Source organism: Aptenodytes patagonicus, chromosome Z (genome assembly GCF_965638725.1).
Source record: "Aptenodytes patagonicus chromosome Z, bAptPat1.pri.cur, whole genome shotgun sequence".
NCBI classification, from domain to species: domain Eukaryota; kingdom Metazoa; phylum Chordata; class Aves; order Sphenisciformes; family Spheniscidae; genus Aptenodytes; species Aptenodytes patagonicus.
The window spans coordinates 30617415-30641030 of record NC_134982.1 but is presented as its reverse complement, the minus strand read 5'-3'; the positions used below and the strand labels follow the sequence as shown (position 1 = coordinate 30641030).

The 23616-nt window shown below is 43.9% G+C and overlaps 1 protein-coding gene across 1 annotated transcript in view; it reads right to left on the bottom strand.

Moving 5' to 3' along the window:
• The window catches only part of DMRT1 (doublesex and mab-3 related transcription factor 1), a 60853-nt gene that overhangs the window by 6867 nt on the left and 30370 nt on the right, over positions 1 to 23616 (bottom strand). Inside the window, exon 4 of the mRNA XM_076362304.1 lies at positions 19719 to 19881. Within this exon, the coding sequence (XP_076218419.1) occupies positions 19719 to 19881 (163 nt within the window). The remainder of the gene's footprint in view (positions 1 to 19718; positions 19882 to 23616) is intronic.

Here is a 23616-nt window from a genome sequence, read left to right as displayed (position 1 = left end):
GTTCATGCTTGTACTTTCAGCAACTAAGAAGGCAGGGCTGTAACTGATGTAATTAGAAACCAGAAGCTGAAGAAAATAGCCTCCTGTTGACTCCCTCACCTCTGGCTTTAAATTCTCTTACAATAATATGTGAAACAATCAAACAAGGCTTTCCACTTCTCACCCACCACCAGTTAGACAGGGAGGACGCAAAGACGACATTTGGGAAGCATAGGCTTTTTTCCTGAGACTCCAAAACCTACCTTGAAACTATACCAATCCATTATGAAGCAATCACCCTACACGCTTGCAGACACGATCCAGAGCAGAGCAGTACTGATGGACCAACACTCTCTGCTATCACCAGTGTTACATTCTGTGGCTAACTTGATGTCACTCAGCCACTGCTGCAGGCTAGGAAAGGCAGAAAGTGAACCACCTCAGAAAAACTTCAGGAGGATCAGGTGTGCTGAGATGAGTACCCTTGCTTTGAATGATTGAAAGGCAACATGCAGAATTCAGCTGGTAAAAGCTTGCTTTTGGGTTGGCAGAAGTGAATGGTTACTCACCTCTTGTGCAAGGTATTCATCAGAAATGCTGTCCTCTGCCCAAGCCAGGTCTCAGCAAGGTATAAATCAGTACAACTCCACAGAAAGCTCCCCAGTTTATATTCCACTGCCAGGAACCCTGATGGCTAGTTCTTTCAATGAGGAGACATGATTTTAATGGTTTCACACAGACATTTTCTGTTTCGGAAGACATGAAGCAAAACGTTCTCCAGGAACCAGACATCTGAATGTAAAGCAGACATTTCCCACTGCTGGGTAACAAGGTAAAACGTGCACTTCTGTAGAGGTTTTTTTGGGTCATATCTAAGTGTAAACATTCTGTACGATTACACAAGGAGCATGATGACCTCAGCATCAGAAAAGAGCTGAGATGAGGTCACAAATTTGAGGTATTTTTAATCTGATAATAACACTACAGAGAAAAGGCATCACAATAAAATGCTAAAGGCATCTCCCTTTTTCTTCCCTACCATGTTTTCCAGTCACTTATTTAAACCCTGCATTGTCCTGCGCACACATTTGTGCAGCAACATGGGGAATTACACTGGAGAACCAATTCTGCTGCTGAACATGCAGCCCCTTTGGTTTTGTATTGCCAGTACTGGAAAGATGCACATGCCTCTCCTTCAGGCTGTGACTCTGTGTTATGACTACCAGCAGACCTACTTTTGGAGATCCCTACTTCCCTCAGACATTCATAGTCCACCATGGCAGGCCAAATCCATTGATTTGCATGGCTGTGCTCTAAACCAGAGGCCAACAAAGAGACAATGCTTTTGGAAAAAAACAAAACAAAAAAACAACAAACCATTTCAAGATTCAAGATTAGAGAGCAGCCACAGAAACATATGAGGAGGCATCAATTTCCAGGAAAGGCATATAAAAGAGTGGCTGTGAGGGATGGGGTATTTGGAGATCTGCCACCAGCTGAGGAGCAGCAAGGAGTCTCAGAGGAATGAAGCGATTTGCTTCATCACATAACAAGGCTGTGACAAAGCTGGGACCTTTCATGTCTTTATTCCTGGAGGTCAGAAACTACTTCTCTTTTCCACATACAACACCGGAGACTGATTCGCCGTCAAAAAAAGATGTCCCTGGTGTGTTATACTCAGAAGACTGGCAAAAGAGAGACGCAGCTCTGAGAAAAAAATGGACTTCAGATCCACTTTTTGGACTGTTTTTCTTATTCCTATAGTAATTAAAAACTGTTCTAACAAGATTAAAACAGACACGTATCAGTCATTTCTCATGAGAAATATCTAATTATCTTGCCAGTTGATGGTGTGCGTGCCCAAACGTCTATTCTGGGCACTTTATCATGCCAGGACTGGTTTTGCACAAAATTGCTGTGCTACGGGGCCAGGAGGCTTGGAGCTCCCTAGGCTCTCCCATAGCTGGGCGCAGCAGCAAGGCAGGGATCTCAGAACCCCATGCTCTCCTCCTGTGCAGCCACCTTCAAAGCCAGATCCATGGAATGAACTGCATCTTTTGAAAAAGAACTCTTTTTTTCCTGTGAAAAAGAAAACAAACCATTCCACAAATCTGGGTCAGAACAGGCCACACAACCATGTGAATAGGTGGCAACCTCTGGTGGCAAGGCAAAAGCAGCAACAGACTGCCTACAACTCCAAATCTAGAGACAGGAATCATAGAAACATAGAACCATAGAATGGCTTGGGTTGGAAGGGACCTTTAAAGGTCATCTAGTCCAAACCCCCTGCCATGGGCAGGGACATCTTCAACTAGATCAGGTTGCTCAGAGCCCCGTCCAACCTGACCTTGAAAGTTTCCAGGGATGGGGCATCCACCACCTCTCCGGGCAACCTGTGCCAGTGTTTTACCACCCTCACTGTAAAAAATTTCTTCCTTTCATCCAGTCTGACTCTACCCTCTTTTAGTTTAAAACCATTACCCCTTGTCCTATCGCAACAGGCCCCACTAAAAAGTCTGTCCCCATCTTTCTTATAACCCCCCTTTAAGTACTGAAAGGCCACAACAAGGTCTCCCTGGAGTATTCTCTTCTCCAGGCTGAACAAATGGACTCACCATCCATGTAAGCCTGTTGAGGGAAGAAGGCAGGTGTCCAGCTGAATCCTCTGCTTGTCTCGCTATGAGTTTGCAGAAACATGTGATTTCAGCAAAAACAACCAGTGGGTTGGACTTTTTCCAAAGCAAAAGTTTTTATCAGAACACTTTCCAGCCAGCTCTAAAGAAGATAACATGGTGTCATCTCTCTGCACCCTACAGTCCCCTCAGGCATAATTTGGGGACCTCACGCTAATTTTATGGAGGCTGCTTACTGTCCTTCTCCTTTGGGGTCTGCATCTTCTCCTACACTGATGACATAGGCTTTTCCATGCATCCCCAACACCACCTAACCCACAGATAATGCCACGCAGAGGCAACTGAAATGGACATCCCCAGCTGCAGTTAACTAGTGGCAATGTAGTCGTGCACGCTTATCATGGCTCTCGCGCAGCAGCACGTGAGAATGAATGGACAAAAGGCTGTCCGCTGCTTCTTTGTGGGGTGACTGCTGACACTGCAGGGTGCAGACAGACAGATGTGGGGGCTGCTCCCTGTTTCGAGGAAAGACCTCACACACTGCATCTATCTCCTCGTGCAACACAGGAGACAGCTAGTGACTCCTGACTCCTCGTCTGCTTCTGGGCATCACTACAATATAGTTGCCTTTGTTTTGCTTGGTATATATATTTAAAACCTGTCTAAACAAGAAGTTCCTTGTGAATAACTACCTCTAGAAGCATCAATTGTCCTACCTAGAAAATGCGTTGCCATTTGCAATAGCTGTGGCAAGAAAATGTTTTTTGAAAAGCAATGGTAATTTTAAAGGAAAGAGTGCACTCAAGGTTCAGGATAATGTTACCAAGCGGCAGAATACGTGGAGAAACAAAACAAAGGCACAAGCTTTCTCTCTTGTGTAGCTATACTAAAGGAAGGAAATAGGATACTAAGAGCTTCAATAATCATGTATAACTTTTTGGTGTTCAGCACAGAAATCCAAACATAACGCTACTTTGGCTGAATGTCTCTCCATTCTTGGGTCAGAAAGGCTGTTAATCTTCACTAGCATATCAGGAAAAAAAGGAGGGTATCACAGTTTGCGCAACACCAGGACTAGCCATATAAATGTAAATGTTAATTCTGGTCACCCCTCTTTACATTTTTATTGTTGACGATGTCACTTTCAATCTATAAAACAAGGATGAAATCCATGCCCGTTGTCATCAGCCATAATGCTCAAAGAGTAACCAAATAGCTAATAATGATGGCCCCAGCTCTTTCAGGTTTAATGACAGTCTTAATTTTAGAAAATACTGGCTCAGTGCAAAAGTGCCATATTATACAGCTTAAAAGGTTTTTTTGGACATGATTTGCAAGCTTTTGGAAATCAAGAGGTTACTAAACAATCAGAGAAAATGCTAAGTCTAATGAAAGTGATCTGTTATGGTAGATACAATAGATTTTTCACTTGCAAAGAATAGATTTTTTTTTTTTTAATGCTCTTATAATGCAAGCTTCTCTGCTGGGAAGGGAGAAAACAAGGACCTGCAACTCAGACCACACTAGCGAAAACAGCAGGAGGTTTGTCACAGACTTCACTACGAGCAAGACTGTACTCACCAACAACTGTGCTCAAAATTGAACAAGAAGGAAGAAAGAAGCAGCCTTACAATTTACAGCTTACAATTTAAGTGAATCTGCAGTTTAAAAAGCCTAGAAGGCTTTAAAGTGACTTAATATTACCATGGCATTACCATTTTTAATATTAACTTTAATTTGGAAGCAAGTCAAGTGGATTTGCAGTAAAATGGTTCAACAAGAATTGATGAAACACGCAGCACAAGATGGGTATATGCATGAACAGAGTAAAAATGTTGCTACTTATTTTAAAGTGAGATTTATGCCCTCCGAAGTTTAGGAACCTCGCTGCAATAAGTCACAATACTTGAGAAAATAGGGACAAAAACCGAACACAAAACATTTTTGAGGTAGTCAAATAAGTTAAATGAAGTTTCACACAACATTAGGCTTAAGACAGACCTGCTGCGTTGTATTTATATTTATTTCCACGAACACGATAGCAGTATTAAATGCAGACTGTGAAACGCTGGTGCGGCGCAGAGGCTGGTCCTGCTCCAAGGTGAAGGGCCAGCCTCTGGCTGACTGTGTGCCACCAGCCGGAGGGCACGGGCTGCGCCTAACGATGCTGCTGGTGCTGCCAGCAGCATCTCCCCAGGCCCAGGAGGTCCTGCTGACTTCCTACAGGTGTGGCGATGCAGACCTGGTGGGATGGTCAACCCAGCAGTGTCCAGCACTTTCTTCAGGATCCTGACAGTAGCAGCCTTGCTAGGAAGGGCCAAACTCCCCTGAGATCACAGTTAACGGTCTACAAGCTGTGGGTCAATAGGGCCTAAAAACCTTGGTCGTTTTAGTCTCCTACAAGGGTAATAGGTCACTTCAGTGCTAAGTGAACTTAGCACTTCCTTACTAAGGAAGTAAGTAACCTTTCCTTACTAAGGTTTCTGGAACGGGCTCGAGTGCATCTGACCAATTTCCAACATGTGCTTCCCTTGCCCCCACTTGCCACAGTCTGAAGTCAAGAAGGTGAACCTTAAATCATGTTTAAGTGGCAGAAAAGTTCTAAAATAAACAAACAAATAAATAGAAAATCAGAATTTTATTATTGTCATCTGTTGTAGAGAAAATTTTAAGACAGGTTCCTTGGGTCTAGTGGGCCAATCCAGACACTGGTGGCTGTGTCGAAGACTGCCTGCCTTCAAGAGGACAACTCCAATGCTACACCTCAGTTAATTTCAACAGCACTGAATGCAACTCTGGACAATACAAAACTGATTCAACGCTGTAAGGGCAAGGCAGAGAGGAGAGAAGGGAAGAAAAAAGTGGAGCTCATCCTGTGCTGCACCATACAGCTCTGCTGCAACCCACCGCAGACATGGGGCGGTGAAGGGGGGAGAGGGCAGGGGCTGCAGGAGCTTGCACCATGCAGAATACCTAAGTAGCTGGTGCTGTTCAGGGTCAAGGCAGGCTTTTTACCTCCCTTGGAGGATGGGGCAGTCAGGCATCTCTGTCTCCCTCCACACATGTAGCTGACAGGCACATCAGCTGACTGTAGCAAGAAAAGCAGACGAAGTGATCCAAGCTGGACAGTTAGAGCCAGAGGTACAGAGGTCAGCCCCATGGCTGAGGAGGGGTAATTACTTTCAAACTAGGGGCCAACCCACATTCCTCTCTCCTCACTCCTTTCTAACTACAGTTTAGGCGGTTACAGCTTCATTTAGGTTAGTCCCTGCAAAAGTATCCACATAACAGGAATACAGCAGATCCCTCTCAACAAGCCAGTGTTGTTTCACTCCAATGTAGACTCTCTTTGCACAAACCTACGTGTAGTATTTATGCCTTGGAAAAATTAGAGACTCAATCCACAGAATTAGTCCCCAGAAGCACTTGTGACTCAGGGAAGAGCAGGGGCAAGATGTGTTTTACACAGCTGGTAGAGATAGCTTTATGAACTAGAAGTTCCTATTTATCCAAGAGAGGGGACAGCAAAAACTGAGATGAGCCAAGTTTTGATTTAGAGTATTTAGGAGGTTTTAAACTGTATTTAAGGGCACACAGCTAGCTCAAATCTGGCTCAGAAGGAAATTTATCAAAATATGTTTTATATAGCCAAAAGCCAATACAAAAATCTGCTAAAAAAATCTAGTGTAAACAGTTGTTTTAGGGTGGGAAAATAAAATACTCCTTGCAGTGTCTGCAACTGCTCTGAGACAGAACTTGGAAGGGAAAATGATTTATAAATGAACAGGAGAGAGAGCTCATTGATTTTTATTTTTCTTTTATGTCCAGGAAGGAAACAAAACTAGTGACAAACTGGACTAAAAACATTCTTTTACTTTCAGCAGTCTAAGACATGATTAGTGCCATGCTTGGGGTAAACAAACATGCCACCCACAGCATATGGGGTGTGATTCAGACCTTATGCAAACCTTCTACTTGGGAAGCTTAACTGATTTAGCAGATACTGTGAGACAAACATCAGGCATAGAGCTTTAAAATTGGCATTGTAAAATTACAAAAAAGCAGGAAATAAATGCAAAGACATTAAATGCCAATCTTAAAGAAGAAACAAAATCACAATTTTTTGGTTTATTTCTACATGACCCACAGGGAGTCCTACGTGATTAACTTGGCTCCCGCTCTTTCCGGATTATGTATTAAAATGAATCTCAACAAATGAAGTGTTCAATTCTGAAGATACTTCAAAACCAATCTCCAGATGTTTTCAGATTTTTAAGATAAGCGTATTTCAAAAATAAATGCTGCCCCCCAACAAATCCCTTTCAAACATTTTGGAAGTGAGCTGTAATACGCCCATCTGTGCTCAGATGCTTTCTGCTATTCTCACATCTTGTCCAACCTGTAGGTGCCAAGCAGGGTAGACCCTTTTGTAGCAGAGGTGGGGTACACTGCAGGGAAGTATTAGGGAGCTGTTGGCACGTCCCTCACGGCCACGCCACTGTGCATGTGCTGTGATGCCATAGGAACATGCTCTGCAAGCAAGAGCTATGCCAGCGCAAGGCAGCGTCACTGCACACAGGCGGTACGACCGCTCACGGGAATCAGCGGGCAACCACCCTGACAGAAATCACCTAGCCACTTCAAGTCTTCCCCTTAAAACACCAACAGCCCTAAAAGGTTAATGAAAATGCTGACACCCTCCTAATCACAGAGGGGAGAGTGGAGTGCCTATCCTATTCTGATTATGCACAATGAGCATGAATATGCATTCGTATATGATCTTATTTACACGTGTGGAAGCAGCGAGGGGAAGCAAATACTTTTACAGCATGCAAAACAAGTTCACTGGCTTTGCACCAGCGTAGCAAGACAAGTCTGGTATTTTTCCATTTTTCAAGTGAAAACACACTTTGTCTAAATAGTTGTGTGTCCTCAGTATGGCAGACTAACAAAATGTCACTTACAAGCAGAAAGCAGCTACAACACTTGCATGTCTGATGTACTTCAACAGGTTTGGAAGAAACTAAACATAATTTATTATAGTCTATTTAGCTCTGCAACAATTGCCCTTCAAAACCCGAAGGAGAACAATGTAATTGAACATACATGCCTTCTTCCCTGCAGAAACCTCAAACAGCCTCAGGCAAGTGCTAATACAGATGTAGTACAAGGCATTAAAAGAGTGGTGGATGCTGTAGCTAGCAATTATCCTGGTATTTAACCAAATCTATCGCTCATCAGGAAAGCGTTTAGTGCAGTAGTCGGAGCGAGACAGGCTGACACCGAGCACAGCTACTCAACTGTCCCCTCCAGCGATTACACTTTCTCAACCTGCGAGTCATGTCAAATTAAACAACTACACATTGACTTTTCACTTCTATAAACATTAAGGTATGATTGACAACTCCTGGATGCTGTTAAGACAGTCATTATAATCAGCCAACATACTGTTAGCTTATTTGTGGTGGTTTTTTTTTTTCCCCTATTCTGAGCAATTTCCTCCTGGACTATTCTTACAGTGCTCTATAGATATGTTTGCTTTGATTCCTTGCAGGGTCACCGAAACAAAATGCCACCCCCAACCACGAGACTTTTGTATGTGTGTGGGAAAGCAACATAAAATTAAGTGACTTAACTTGGCATACAAGATTCCTTTTTTCTTAGTCCCAGCCAGCACTTACCCATTTAACTCCAATTTGGAGATGTCTGGACAGCAGCAATTGGATGCTAGCACTGCACTAAATACTGTTAATGTGGCACCCTTCTGGAGTATTTGTCCCAACTCCTTCCCTAACTCCTGGAATTCTCTTTCAATCTACGTATGGCAGACACCGCAAGAGGAACGAGTCACCTGCAAGAATGGGAAATTAAATGACAAGCTCTACGATAGTGTTCCGAGTATGTATTTGTACAGACCTCAAGCTTCCTAAGGCTATTACAGCGTCCCTACGTCAAGGCACCGCTTACTATACATATCTGAAGACTGCAGCTTAGTAAAGTTACTAGAAACCGAACAGGTACATAAAGCAGTCAAGGTTGTGAAGAAATACGTCCCTTTGATTTTATATGCAACATTCTGGTGCCTGAAACCACTACATTATAAGTGACAGCTTTACTCTCCACCCCTCTAATTCAAGCCACAAGAGTAACATAAAAGATGTCTAAACTTTCCCCTCTTAAAATAAAAGGATAAAGTAAAAAAAATTTTCGTAAATAATGCTTAACACTTCTACCCTCTCACCCCCCCATCATCCCTATGAAACCTCACTGGATCCTTTAAAGCCTCTGGTAAAGAAGCAGGTGAGATTAATACTGTATCATTACGCTAATTATGAATACAAACAAGTCTAGGATGCTACTCGTATGCCTGGAAGCCTCCGTATTTATGTGATTAGTGGATCTGAAGCTTCACCTTCGTACTGCCCACAGCAGACTGAAAGGTAAACTTTACAGTGTTGGTTTTTTTAGAAAACCATAATTAATCAACTAACTAAAATCAGTAACAATAAACACATTTGTGGAAACTGTTCTGAGCTAGAAAAGTATGATTTCACTGCAGTATTAGCACTCAAAGCAAGAACAACTACAGGAGCTGAAAACAGCCGAGGATGACAAATGAAGTATAGTTATCTCTCCTCTCTGGTAGTCCCAACTGCAGTCGCACTCCTGTTTCCACTTCTGAACGGTATTTAATACCTGAGCATGGGTCTCAGGAATCTAAAATTAAATATGACAGTATTTCAAACATCCCATCTCTCCCTCTGGTTGAAAAGCCAGACAGTAATAAAAACAAAAGACTTCGGTGAAGAGTCCAGAACATGCCAACTCTGTTTCAAATGCAGAGGACAAGGCAGTCACAGCACTAAAGACAGTGAAATATAACAATTTCCAGGTTTTGCAGTATAGCACTGAAATAGCATCATCACAGGAAGGACTTAAAAACTTTGCTGGTCTATCTCCAGTCTTTTCTTTCATTTCTTTTTAATCAGTTAACTGCCACCAAAGTACCTAACTTTCACTAAAGCAAGTTACTGTCCTTGTCTTTAGGCCAACCAACACAGCGTGCTTTCCACTTCATGCAGCTATTACTGTTTAACTCCAGGGACATTTCTCAGAATACCAGATCCCCAAGACTCAGCCTCAATTTACTCATACACAAAATGTCTTGGTTATATTTTGCATCGACTTCCTACTTATGTAATTGGACAAAGGCACCTACTATTTTATCTTATTCTCAATGACCTCGTGTCCACACTGCAGTTGAAAGAAACTAAAACAAGCAGGGAGAACATCTGTCATTCCAGCACACAGCCAGATGCACCAGTAACTTTTGTAGCTTCTGTATTTTAAGGTTTCTGGGTAAATTTCCGCCAAATCTTCTGCTCAAAGATGCATCTCCCAAGCTCTAGGAGACATTCGCACAAAAAACCAACAAAAACCCACCCAAACCAAAACTCAGCAATGGGCCTTAACCTCCATTTCAGCGGTTACCAGCCAGCTGCATCATCTCTACATCTCAGAAGCAACCTCCTCCAGCTGAGCTGCTCCCACAGCGTTCTGCCTCGACAGAGCTTGGCTGCCCGTGGGGTGCACCCGCACGCAGCCCCGTTCATCCAAAGGCAGCTCACCAGCTGTATATGACACACTCACTTCACAGGTCCCCTGGCTTTGCTACTGAGAAGTTCAATGTGAGCATCTGCTATAGCAACCCTACAAAAAAACAATTAACCTAAACCAAAAATCCCTTAGGAAAAGTCCCACTCTGTATTTCTAGCCAGGAATCGTAAAATTACGATATTCAAAGAACTGTATTTTCAACAGTATTTTTTTTAAATAAAAGGCTACTTCGCTGAAAAGCTAATGCTAAAATGCAGCACTTCAATGAAATACTGGAATACTTTTAAGAAATAGCATAAAAACAAGACAGGGTCCCGTCAGACAAATCTGTATTTGACCATGCACAGTGTCCGTACAGAGAATGTGCGCATAGCATGTGTGTATCCATATATCCATATATATATATCTATCGATATAGGCACCCACACACAAGTACAGGTATGTGTAGATTATATATATTATATATATAAAGCTAACTTTCAGTCCTCAGAAAACAAAAGCTATCCCCATATAACAGCCAAATTCCTACATAACTCAATTTCGACATCTCATCTGGTGTGAACTGCACTCATTCCTAGTGTAAACCCCAGCGCGCTCTGCAATGATATACTGTAATGTCACATTGCAATCTGGATTTACTATAAAGGGCTGCTGACGAGTTTCAGAGCAGTAAACATTGCTGCGAGGTGTATTTCACACTGAGCTGGTTTTTATGAAGAACACTTCACCGCCCAGCCACGGCACCCAGATGATGAATGGTGAAAGATGCATGACAAGCTTCATCATTGTTTGTAAATCTTAACTGTTCCTGCTCACTAACTCTGCAGGCAATTTTCAAAGACAGCGGCCGACAGAAGGACAGCACAGCTTTCCTGAAGGTTATTCAACTTGTACTTGGCCTAAGCTATGCCTGCAAGGAGCACTGGAAATAAACTCATCGGTTACACTGAAGCATAGAATTAAAAACATTTGATGGGCAGGCACGCTAATGGTTGCTAAATTAAGAAAGCCCATTAAGTAGCCTTGGCATACACCCCCCACCCTGCCCTGCAGGGTTACATACATCATGCGCAGGCAACATACCCTGGTATTATTTACATATGCAATATAAATATGCATATTTATAAAATGGGCAGAATGAATGATGGGCTGTCCGCTCACACACCACGATTCCCCTGTATCTTGTGCAATTACACACAGTGCTCGACTCCAGTCCCCCAGCTCCTTTGCCCACTGCTCGTAGGAAAGCTACTTCTGTTCTGTCAGAAGTTTACCCTTGCCACAGGGTCTAATGCACAGAGAAAGGAGACTACTCACAGCATGCAAGCACGGCAGTGGGGAGAGATGTTTGTTTTCCCTGAGACCATTCTGGTGTGGGAGCAGTGCCATGGACTGCAACAACCTCTTGCAAAGAGTCACAATTCCATTCACCGCCTCCCTGCTAGAGGTGAAGCCAGTCTACACCACTCCACACTACAGAGCCTCAGAAATACTGCCTTTTTCTTTTCATTTATCTTTTCTTTAGAGATCAGTAGCAAATTCTTCTTTTGCTAGAGTTTCTCACAATCTGCAAAGGGTTGCTAATGGGAATGCCTTTATAAGCAGAAGAGGCTGCAGGAGCGTTAGCTCCGCTGCAGACTCTCACCTGAGCTGCAAAGCTGGTGTGAACTGTGAGATGCTCTATGCAGACCCTCACACACAGAGTATGCTGAATATGGAGTGAGTTTTCTCTTCTCTTAACCAATCAAGCTATGAGGATGCAACTGCACATTAAAGGAAAGCAAAGAGGCGAGCAGTACCACTGTTTGTTACAATTACAAACCCTGCCTGGGTAAGCACACTGTTGTCACCACTGTCCTGACAGGATGTCTTCATTTGTTTTATCACTTCATGGTAAAGTTTGTTTCACTATTAATGATTTCTATCAATTTCTGCTTGCAGTGGAAAAAATCAGTGTCAAACCCACACCGCGTGTAAAATGAAGCAGCTCAACTGAGAAGTATCCAACACCCTTTAAAGTGTGAGGAAAAAACCCACACAGTCTCACCAGCTATAGTAACATCCTCCGTCCCACACAAAGAGCAGCTCAAACAGGCAGAAAATAAGTCCACAGTTGCAGTGGGTACAAACCACGTGGCTCTAAAATGCTCCCAACTGCAAGAGGGACTGAGAAGAAACCTCCCTCTGTAAAAAAAGGTACAGGAAAAGAGGGAAGGTGTCCAGGGAAAGCATCAAACACAGCCATTACTTATCCCAGGACAGCACTCTGGCAGGGGCGTGCAGGGAGTCGCTGATGCCCGGTGTGGGACCCAGCGCTGCCACGTGCGCTCTGCAGCACGCCGTCACGCTGGCATCACTCGCCGCGGAGCCTGCTCTCTGCTGCACCCTCAGCAAGGGCCAGCAAGAGCGAAGGGCGTGCATCAAACCCCGTCATTTTCGGACCGGGGTTGATGGGACACCGGGAACTTCTTTTCATAGAAGAAAACTAAGAAAAGTAGAGATTTTGGCAGTAGTCTTAAATTTATTGTCTTGGATCCACACCTGCTGTGGCCCACTATATCGCTGATTTGATTTTCCTCAGAACAGAAGGACTTTCCTTAAATCCCTGTTTTACCAAACCAATACCTGCAAGCCTGAAACACAGGCTTGAATTTTAAAAACCCTGCACCCTTTGATCCACACAAAATATTATAGCGTGGATAAATACCTGCCATGACAAAAATCTTTCTTCCACTGCTGTCGTGGTTTAACCAGCAGAAACCAGAACAACTGCTCAACAACTGTCCAGGCTGACCCCCTTCTGCGCGGATGTGGTTTTGCTGGTGTGGGTGGATGGGGTCCCACTGACATCTCCTGAGGCTTCAGGCTGTCCCACTCTCTCTTGCTAGAGTGCCAACAAACGAAAGCATTCACAAGTTGTTTTCATGAGAGCTTACCATTCCTTCTAGAGGATGCTAAAGCCTCACTCCAAAAACATCTGCATTTCTAGAAAAACAGGCTGGGGGGAAAACCAGCAAAAATACAGCTTGTTCAGCTCCTGTGGCAGGACCAGCAGCTTCCCCCAGAGCAAACAGCAAGGGCTCATCAACTACCCTGGCATCAGTCAGCACAACTCATGAATCAAACCTGTAATTCTGCAGTTGCCCAATAACAAGTGGCTTTGCTGCACATATTATTTTATTTCTGTGTGCTTTTGAGTGAGCGTAACATAAAGGTTGCATTCAGAGAAGAAACTACAAAAATAAGCCTTTTAATCAGAAATAAACTGAAGCAAAATGGGATGCAAGCAAATGCTTACATTCATTTCTTTTCAGGAATTCCCTTCTCTATCAATCAGACCTTGTAAAGTTATTTTAATATTGGTCAAATCTTCACCAATCCAACCTCATACGTAACACAGACCAATAATTTACAAAAAGGCTTCAGTACACAGAAAAGTGAGTTGCCAGTGCTTATACTGAATATGCCTCACATTCTCAAATGTATTTTGATAGCTGCTTTTACAGCTAATGAAACGATGAAGTATGAATAAGAATGTCACAAATCAGGGTTAGCAGCTTGCTTGATTTAAAAGATAAAAAAATACCCAAACCCAACAACTGTCTAGTCAGCTAAGCCCAAAATTCAACTTTTTATTGAAAATGAAAGTGGCATGTTAAAAGGGCATCGCCTAAAAAAGCGTGTAAAATGTTGTAATGCACATGCACAACCAGCTGTGTAAACCAAGGCCTGCAGAAATGCAGTTTAAAATCTGCTTGCCATCTTTGTAATGAGCGCCTAAGGGAAGCTGCACACAGCATAGCCATCGGGGACTGTAAGTAGCAGCAATGAGAATGGACAAAAAGAGATAAACAGTTGTGCAAAGATCAAGTGACCCACTTGAACTGACTGTTCAAGATCTCCAGATTTAGATGATTTATCCTTTTCTTTCTTCTTTTGTCTTATTTCAAAATTTACTTGTGAAAGTTTTATGTGAGATGGATAGTGGAAAATACCATCTGGAGTTTCAGCAAACACTGCTTGTTCCTTCATCACTAAGGAGAGCATACTCTTGAACAGAGGTCACTTTTTAAGCAAAATATGGGACAGATAGACACACACACACACAAAACACACAAGCTAAATATTGCTGAACTGTATCAGTTCTAGGAGCAAAATTATATGCTCCCCACATATTTTGCTGCTGAAATCCCTCCAAATTCAAGATGTATTTCTGCTGGTGCTCTACTGAAGAGGCGTGTAGAAAAGGAGAAGTGGTACCTCTCAGGCTTGACAACGCCCAGACCCCAAGGGACTGCAACAGCTACTCTTCAGCTTACACTGATGGAGGAAAATTTGGGCTATTTTCTGCTGTTGTACCCCACTTCTTTAAGTGCTTCATTAGCATAGCTCTGCCAGTGCACCTTGTCAGCTGGCTGCAAATGAAGAGCAGACAGATGCAAGGCTTTTTTCTGCTCTTTGGGGTAATTTCTTAGCCACACCAAACCAGCCTGCTTTGTTGCAGTGCCATGCTTGCAGAAAGCAGTTCAGGTTCAAGGACGCGGTCTCAAAGACCTGTTGCATACCAGGCCTCCTTGACCTCTCTGATCCTGCAACCAGGTGCCACCTGTGGCTCTGGAGCGTTACTCTTATCTTGCATGGCATTTCAAGGGCACAGGTTCATGCAAAAATACCGTATGTAGGAAACCTCAAAAAAGGGGCGTAACTTTGGTGCACAGTAACCCAGTCTGAAAGAAACATGCTTTTGCCAAAATGAAACTTTTTGTCTTAAGCAGGGAGACTATTTCCAACATGCCCTTGATTGTGAAACCACTGGAAGAGGCTCTTTACAGAGCTGCTGCAGTTTGGGCAGGCTGCTCCAATGGCTCAGCACTGTTCTCCATACAGCATCCACGCAGAGAGATGCAAGGGTGAGTCTTTAAATGCAGACCCTAGAAAAGTGTGTGCTGCCTTGATTTCCACAACTGTAAAACTGGGGATACCAGTTATCGAACTTCTAGAAAGGACTGTGAAAAAGTGTTTTGAAAGTGTTGGAAGCTGTTCTGCTTCCAACAAAAAAACCTGTTACTAGAAATGTTCTCCTTCATAAAATGGTGTTTGCTGATTTACACAAAACTGTTGACCTTTTCTGTATCAAAATGAACACTTTGTATCAGGTTTTTTTATTTGTGTTTGGGAGGAGTTTCAGGGTCCTGCTTTATGTTCAAGCTGCAATACAGCACTGCTCCAGTGCTCATTACTTGTGTTTCCAACTGTCCCGACAGACAGGAAAACAAAAATTCAAATCCATTCAGCAGCTAGAGCAACACTTTAAATGCAAGCCATCTCCTTCACCACGGGCACAGACACACAGAATAATTATCTCAACATTTCACATAATAATGACAGAGGAGTTTTTATTCCACACCAACTTTAAGACAAGGTAACTACTTTAAAATCAAAGGTGTCTGCAAATACAGGGATGTTTCTCCTTTGCATCCTCTATTTGAATGTTAAATTTTTCTGCCACTGTCCCAAACCTGGAAAATACTCCCATACAGGTAAGCAAATGCTCGACTTTTACTCAGTGGAAAAAGGACCCAGAACAAGGCACACAGTCCTGACCCAAGCATGTGCTCTCTTGCTCTCTCAAACCAAAGTCCTGTGCAGGTATTTCACAAATCTAAGTGCAGGAGGGGCTGATTCAAAATCAGTGGAAGGTGCTACCCAATTCTGGGCAGAGATCCAATCCTGAAAAAGCCCCATTTCAAAAAAAAAGCAACTGTCCCTCAGAAATCAATGGGAGTAAGGCACTTGCCTTTTGGAGATGAAATACCCTGTTGTGATCCACTCTAATTCCTCCACTTCTTGCACAAGGATCTCTCAGCTTGGCTTCTTCCAAAAGAAAGACATATTTTAAAGTATGCTTTGCATGCACAGGGATTGATAACAAACTCTCATACATCTTTTCCTCTCATTGCTCTTGCAGAAAAAAGGAGAGGAAAAATCTGTTGAAAGTACAGAGTACAAAATCCCTCTCATATCTAGAAATTATTATACAAAACTTACAACCTGGTGATCTAAGAGAGCCCTTTGAAAACATCCTTTTGCCATTTGTCACTAGTTTATCTTCTTTTTCTCCCCATTTTCTCCAGTTTCAGCTGGAAGGGCAGCAGCTGTGTTTGTTGGAAGCAAAACCATTTTACTTAGAACCACTTCAAATTGCAAGAAGGTTGACTGACGGTGTTTTGCCATTCAGAAAATGTCAGCGCATTACTATATGCAACACACTGTAACACGGTATGACCTCATGTACAAATGTCAGAAGCTTCCCGAGAGCTTCGCATCATTCATAAAGACAAAGAAAGTGTAAATCAGTGGTCTGCTAGCTCATCTCCCTTTCAATATAACTGGTCTAAGCAGGCAGTTAACTTAGCAAAAAAAAAAATTAATGAAACAGTCTGACTGAAATACTAACTGAGATAATACATGAACTGGCAAAACCTCTATAAAGCTGAAGTTACAACTGAAGCGTGGGTAATAGACTGCACGTGTTGTAAGACCATCTCAGATTTGTGCTTGGGAATTTAATCACCATTTTTGTTAAAGATACACGTTTCTGATGTTTTGAAAGTTTGGCTGCAAAATGAGGTTTTCATTTTGACCTGTTGCTCTTCTATACGCACTGTTACCTTCCTGTAAAATTTCTGGATTAACAATACCTAAGTCTTCACATAGATCTTAAAGAAATTAGTTACGGGCTTGCTGCAGGAGTTGTTAGGTGAAGTTTTACAGTCTGCATTATACAGCAAGTAAGATTAGATGATCCTAATGTTCTCTTCTGGACCTAAAATCTATGAACATGTATTCTTAGACAGAAAACAAGTCTCTGAGCATGGTTACCACTTCAACCGCAGAAAAGGAAGGAGTAAAATATGACGTTTATTTAAAACATGCACTAGAGTTGTCTTTAGCGAGTAGCAACTACTAACCCTGCAGAAACATGTCACCAGGCTTCATACAAAGCCGTCAGGCATTGTACAAAAAGTTCAGCCCAACAATCAATGGAGAAATGTGTAAGAATATATCTTTTGTATGAGACAGCGCTTGCAGCATGGGCAGTCAGTACTTTGGGGGAATGGACCACCCTCTTTAACACACAGGATCCAATGGTCACAGCCTGCCGGCTGACTCAGCACTCACACAGATGACAATAAAGAGGCAAAAAACCTCAAATCCTCTGAGGACTATGAAAAGAAGAAAAACATCATGGGAGTGTAAATCATTGACTAACAGCCTGAAAATATTGTCTGTAGATGGAAAAAGTAAAAGCAGTCATCTCCTCCAAGAACATGCATAACAAAAAAGAAGATGCTAAGAAGCCTATTAAATGGCTATGGTCCTGCTCACATGTTCAAGTTTCTCACAAAAACATTGGTGCCTCTTTCACCCACTAGCTCCCTGCTATGGAAAAACACTTCTTCAGAGTCTGGAAAATGCTGTTTGATCTCAGTAAATTACATCTCACTGCTTGTCGGTTTCTGATTGATGGTGTAACTTAGGGAACAATATCTGTGTGTGGAATACTGTCTGGAGAAGCAGTCAGGGATTATTGAAAATACAGTATTTATGCAGTTTAAAAATCAGTGGCACATTACGCACAACTTTTTTCTAGAGTGATGAAAAATTACTGAAGTGCATTTGGGAACAAAGGGTATAAGGTCTTTTGTCTATTTGTAAGAACACTTGACTGGTAAGACTTCTTAGTGAGTTAGTAGTGATGGATGCAAGAAAAAGTGTCAACCGCAGTTGAGCATAAAGCCAGCGGCTTCTCCGACCAATGGGCAGAAAGGAAGACGTCACTGTTCAATGGTGGTCAGAGAAGAGGGAAGAAAATAAAACTGAAGAAAAGAGAAGGAAAATGAACCAAGGATCACTGATTTCTCTAAGCCATTTAAAACTACTGGAGAAGGAGGAAAAGTCTAAGGTTTCATCACACCACGTGTTGTTTCTTCATCTATCCGATACGTCACAGTTAGTTGGAAGACTTTCAGAAAACAGCCACTCCGAAAGAACAGCCACCTCCTCAGCATAAATCATTCTGGAGTTACTGAATTCAAGGGCTCAGTGCTGATTTACAGCAGCCACAGGTATGACTTTATACAAACCTCACCCTCCAAAACTCCGTTTGAGTCCTTAAGGTCCTGTCATGACACAACCACCGTATTTTTCACCACAACACAAATGCAACAGACACCAGGACATCAGCCACAGAAAGGCTATCACTGAAAACAATTATGGAACCTATGCAACATACATCCTTCCATCAGATATAAAGAGGAGAAGATTCATTTCAATGTGTAAGTGCATCAGAGAAGCAAATGAGGATGGATGCTGTTGCCAGTGGTGTGACTCTGAGCAAAAAAAAAAAAACACACAAAAATTTGGCAGGTGTAAAGTAAACGAAAAGAAATACTTCCCACAGACCATACAAAATTGAAGTGCCAAATTCATTGATTGCTACAGAGAGATAAAAAGTGTGAAAAGCTTATGGAAGGGTTAGCTCAATTCATGGAGTGCAGGTCTGCTGCTGTTAACTGAAATGATGGTTCAGAGGCAATCAACAGCTCAGGACACCTTTGAATGCTGTAGGAGCGTGAGGATTTTGGACATACGAAATAGGATCACCCTACTCTTTCTCTGTTTCTCTTCTTGTTTCTCTAGCATCAGCTACTGTCCTGTTCCAGGGACAGGGAAGCAGCTCAGTGGTGTTGGTCTACTCCAGCAGGGCCATGTTAATGCCTGTGTGTGCACTCTACCTGCTACCGGAGCAAGGGAACAAGGAAGTGAGAGAAACATTGTCAAAACCACAGGGTAAATTCACCAACGCTTTCCTGGAAATTATTGCAGATTATAGTAATCCTTAGGACAGCCAAGAAACACTGGATATGAAAAGAAAAATTTATCTGCAGTAGTTTTAAATGAAGTAACACCGTGTGATGAGTTTGAAAGCAAACAAGGAAGCAAGTCTACAAAGGGCTTCACGACATGGCTGGGATGCAGGAATAGTTCCCACATGTGGTTCAGAAAGAAGAGGACAGCAAAGGCTCAATGGGAGGCCTGTGGAAAAAAACACAGACAGCATTTCTGAGAGGGAAGATAATTCTGTGGTTGGGGCAGAGATAATTCCTTGTTCCTGTGAGGGAGCCAGCTGGTGAGCACCAAAGACAGCACCTCAGGTGACTCCTTGTACAACTTAGAGACATAAACAGGAGCAGAAAGTTACAATTAACTGCGCTCCTGAACCACGAGACTTCAGAATTACAAGCTTGCACTACTGTACAGTAACAGCCTTATGTTGCCACCGCACGACCAGCCTTCCAGAAAACAGCCACCATCTCGTAAACACCTACTTTCTGATGCCTAGCTTCCTTCCCAGCAGCAATCCACACCTCCTGGGTGCCTGCCCCAAGGCAAAGCGGTCCCAGACACCCTGGTGGGTGCACTTACCTCTTGCTTTCGACTCCGAGTAGGAGGGGATGTCCTCAGAGGTCAGGATTTGGGGGAGGCACGTGGGAGCGCCAACCCCCTGTCCCAGGTAGGAAGCGGGTGGGTAGTAGGAGCACATGCGGTACTGGGAGCTGACGGCGTGGCGGCTCTCCATGCCCTTCATCTGTTGGAGAGAGAAGTGCAACAGCAGCCTGTGAAAGCTGAGCCCCGGCACCGCACGGGCAGCCCACTGCCCCCCCCCCCGCCCCCGGCTCTGAAGGAGGTCACGGGAGGCGGATGGGAAGTAAAATCCTGACACACTGGCCCTGGGTTTTTGCTTTGGTTGGCTCACAGCGTGCCCACATGGCTCAGCTACAAGTGAGCTGGCGTACGGGACGTGACCTAGCAGCAGCAGCAGCACTGGCATACTATGGCTGGTTTATTTTACCTCAGATGAAGCTGCGTCTGGCACACAAGCATGTACCCTGCACTGCAAGGAGCTTCCTGGCAAATCCCCTGCTTACAGCACAGACACCACCATGGGAAGCCTTCCAGAGCCCTTCAACTGCACACACCTGGCCAGTGTCAGAGGTGAAGTGTCCATCTAGTCCCTACACCTCCCCAGAGACTAACCCGTCTCAGACTGGTGGTAACTGCTCTGCCAGGGACCTATGGGGTGGCTAAGGAGGACAGTCCTACCAACCGACTCACTTGGGACACATTCCACGGCATCTGAGCAGTGACACACGCCCACAAACACATCGCTTTTCTTACAACCCAGTGAGATGGAAAAATATTTTCCTGATTTACCTAGACAAACCAAGCTGTGGACAGGCTACATGGGAAGCCTGTAGTGGAGCCACAGCTGGACACCAGCCAGCAGGTCTGCTGTGCCAGCACGGTCTCCACCAGACAACCCCTTCTCCATCCCACAGTCTGCAGCAAAGTTGGCAGCACTCAGAAATCAGAGTTTATCCTACTCCGATGCCCTGAAATCATCCAAACTGATCTCCTCAGAGAGGCTGTAATGCTTTTTTAAATTTTTGTTTTATGAAAGAACTACCATCTACTGTTATTTGTTCCAAAGCCCTACAATGTAACGTGGCTAGGGTGCTCCAAAAAATGCATCCAAACACTTCACAAGATTAGGATTTTCAACAGGAAAGGTAACACTACCTCGTCTCCCTAAGTCTGCTGGGCAGTGAATGACTGTAAGATGGAAAGCTTCCGGGCAAAGAAAAAACATCACAGTTTTGTACCAGGTACAAAAGTAGCAGTGCCAACAGTAACGCACGTCCAGCTATGCCATTAGACGTCGTCTTCGCAAGCAGAAATGCTTGACAGCCTTTTCAGCCGCATCTCACCTCGGTTAGAGGAGCTCTGCTCGCTCCACTGCGGTTCCCTTGGGTCCCAGCCAGCCGCATGTGTAGCCCTGCTCCTCAGCCCCTCCCAGGCCGCGGATCTCAGACCCGGAGAGCAGCAGAGGCAGGGGATAAGCCTGCTGTCCCAGACAGCCGCCCCACGCCAGGAGAACCCCATGGTCTGGTCCTGGCAGAAGGAGCCACTGGCACCTCCCAGCAAAGCAGCCAGAATGCAGTCACCCCTTGTTTTCCAGGGGTCTCCTTAATAGTTCAATAATGATTTTAGTATGCCTAGCTGAAAATAACGTGGCCCGAGTCACATAAAATACTGCTGGTGATCTCTAAGACAGAGGGCTTTCCATGTGGAGCCAGGTTTGCAGCGAGATTAAGTGCCGAGAGAGAGCGGTAGCTGTTTACAGGAAGCAGAGTGCACCTCTGCCCGTCTTCTGACAACAGCACAGTCACACGTATTTGCACATGTACTGAGGGATCGGCAGGACACGCTTTTAGTCTGTGAAAGTAAGAGTTTTGCTATTATAAATCAAAGCAATACTTAAAAGGTGATTTTTCTACCATCTGCATCCTATGCATGCAGAAAAAGTTCAACATGCACTGAAGTTTCATCCATGATAAATAGTAAATTGCTCTTAAAAAAATTTAATGTGTCATCCCAAGGAAGCCTAAACTCAAAAGAGCCACTGGTGTCCCCTTTGCTGTTCTGAAGAATGGTAGTCTGCTCTTGGAAACAGACATCTGTGCTTTGCACAGACTCCCTCAACAGAACCCAAAATTGGCAATACAAACCGCCCAAAAGGTCAGTCCAAAGGCCATTTTGAATCTGCACATCCGCAAAGCTCAACAGCTCTAGAAGTACTGGGGAAAAAAAGTTAGCAAACTCCTCTCTGCCTGCCGTTTTGCACACACCGTCTTCCTTCCCTCAGTGGGGCAGGGCTGTGGGCAGCATCCACGGTCCTCACATCTCCACCTCTCCCTTGTGCAAGTGCACGTGTGCATGCGTACAACTGAGAAAAGGTCGCCTGCAGGAGACAGCATTATTTCAGCTGGAACAAAATGGAGGGATAACTCCCTGGCACTGAAACGATCATGTGCATGTTTCCTCTCCCTGTAGAGTGGATGCAGTGACCTGTTTCCTTTCAAACCTTTTTTTAGGGTTTTTCTCCATTTCTTAAAAAAACAACTCACTTAAAATCTCTGGATGCAATGAATTATTACTACTATTATTATTAGTGTGTGGTAGCTGGCTAGCAAGAGACATGTTTTATAATCTTATTACCCACACCAAGTCTATGAACCACAGTTCGACCGACAACCGGAGGCTTGGCTCTGCAAAGAATATGCTGTGTATTAACCACTGAAGAAAATCTAAAAGGTTTTGGTTTTGTTTTATTAAACTGTTTAGAATACACACCACAGTAAATCTGAACCATAAGGTTTCCTTTTTATAGTGCTTAGCAATCCTATTTTACAGTAACAATAAAAAAACAACCAGTCGTAAAAATTCTTGACCTTAGCACTGCATTAAAAAGGGGGCTTAGGAGATCATTACCCCATGAGGAGGGGCATTTGCTCTGTATTAACTCCTGCAGCTCTGGAGAGTCCTTGCACATTTTTGGGTGCCAGAAAGGGAGATAAAAACAGCCCTGGGGAGGCCATGGAATATTCAGATTTTTTCTAACCTGGGGCAGTCCAGCCTTCCAAACGCTGCAGCCAGGTGCCAGGTTTGGGATCCTTCCCTGGGTCCTGTCCTGGGGGAATGCTGGGGTCATGAAGGGATCACAGGAGGAGATGCCTGGCCCTCCGGTGTCTCTTCCTGCCTCCCTCACCCCTTCCAGCCCTACAGCGAGGCCAAGACAGACAAGGGCTGGGACAGTCCCACAAGCCACTCTGGTTTGTATCACCACAGGCTATGCGCTGTAAGAATGAGGCATGTCTTAGGTGAGGAAGTGCTGTGGAAGGGAAGGGCATGCACTTGCTCTTTGCAGAGAGCAAGCTGAGCTCCTGAGTTGAACACCTGAGTTGCTCACTTACAGTGGCATCCCCTTCCAGCCACACATCGCTTGTGCCCTGCCCCAGCTGCAGGATCAGTTCACCGAGTACCTCACTGACTTCAGTGGGAGACACAGATCATCGGAGAAGCACATTTGGCCTATTCAACATTTACGGGTTCCCCTAAATTGTACAACACAGCATGCACTCAGTAACTTTTTAAAGGATGTACTGCCAGCAACAGTGGGATGCTTAGAACTCATGAACAAATAAATACGGCCTGATTAAAAGACCACACACGCAGTGGAAATTCTTTCTCTTGTAAAGCCAATATGGGGAACCAAGAGGCAGCTACAGCTCGTCCACAAACAGGCAAGCTGGAAGCAGGATTTGTCTGTCACTGAACACAACAGTCAGTGCAGCCCTACATCAGTGCCCAACAGTGACAGAATATGTAGCAAAAGCCAGGGAAGCATAAAGAAAATGCTCTTGCATCAGTTCAGACCATTCCTGCGAAAAAGCTTTCTCAACAGCTGGTGGAAGAGCAACGT